This window comes from Numida meleagris, unplaced genomic scaffold (assembly GCF_002078875.1).
Source record: "Numida meleagris isolate 19003 breed g44 Domestic line unplaced genomic scaffold, NumMel1.0 unplaced_Scaffold461, whole genome shotgun sequence".
NCBI classification, from domain to species: Eukaryota; Metazoa; Chordata; class Aves; order Galliformes; family Numididae; genus Numida; species Numida meleagris.
Window position 1 is genome coordinate 16,658 of NW_018364677.1, and position 979 is coordinate 17,636.

The following is a 979-nucleotide window of genomic DNA, read 5'->3' on the forward strand; positions in this document are numbered from 1 at the left end:
GGATTGGGATTGGATTGGGATTGGATTGGGATTGAGATTGCATTTCAGATTGGGAGTGGGATTGGGATTGGGATTGGGATTGGGATGGGATGAGATGGGATTGGGATAGGGATTGGGATGGGATTGGAATTGGGATTGGGATTGGATTGGGATTGGGATTGGGATGGGATGGGATGGAATTGAGATTGCATTTCAGATTGGGAGTGGGATTGGGATTGGGATGGGATGAGATGGGATTGGGATTGGGATAGGGATTGGGATGGGATGGGATTGGGATTGGGATTGGGAGTGGGATTGGGATTGGTATTGGGATTGTTTGGGATTGAGATGGGATTGGGATTGGGATTGGGATTGGGATTGGGATTGGGATTGTGCGGTGCGGTCGCTGTGCCTGCAGGCCGTGCTGTTCGTGGGCCACGCGGGCGGCGTGCTGGCGCTGCCGCTGTCCAACTGCAGCCAGCACCGCGGCTGCGCTGAGTGCGTGCTGGCACGGGACCCCTACTGCGCATGGAGCGCCCAGCAAGCAGCCTGCGTGCACACGCACACGCACACGCACACGCACACGCACACGCACACGCACAGCAGCGACGGGTGAGCGGGGACACAGCCCCCACCTCACCCTATAACCTGACCCTATAACCTGACCCTATAACCTGACCCTATAGCCTGACCCTATAACCTCACCCTACAACCTCACCCTACAACCTGATCCTATAACCTGACCCTATAAACTGACCCTATAACCTGACCCTATAACCTGACCCTATAACCTGATCCTATAACCTGACCCTATAACCTGATCCTATAAACTGACCCTATAACCTGACCCTACAACCTCACCCTACAACCTGATCCTATAACCTGACCCTATAAACTGACCCTATAACCTGACCCTATAACCGGATCCTATAACCTGATCCTATAACCTGATCCTATAAACTGACCCTATAAACTGACCCTATAACCTGACCCTATAACC

General features: G+C 52.9%; 1 protein-coding gene across 1 annotated transcript in view; it reads left to right on the plus strand.

Moving 5' to 3' along the window:
- LOC110391694 (semaphorin-4A-like) overlaps positions 1 to 971 on the plus strand; it is a gene marked incomplete in the record, with an annotated part of 8,292 nt that extends 7,321 nt beyond the window's left edge. The window contains 1 exon segment of the mRNA XM_021383645.1: positions 398 to 971. Within this exon segment, the coding sequence (XP_021239320.1) occupies positions 398 to 595 (198 nt within the window).
- Between the last annotated feature and the right edge of the window lie 8 nt (positions 972 to 979).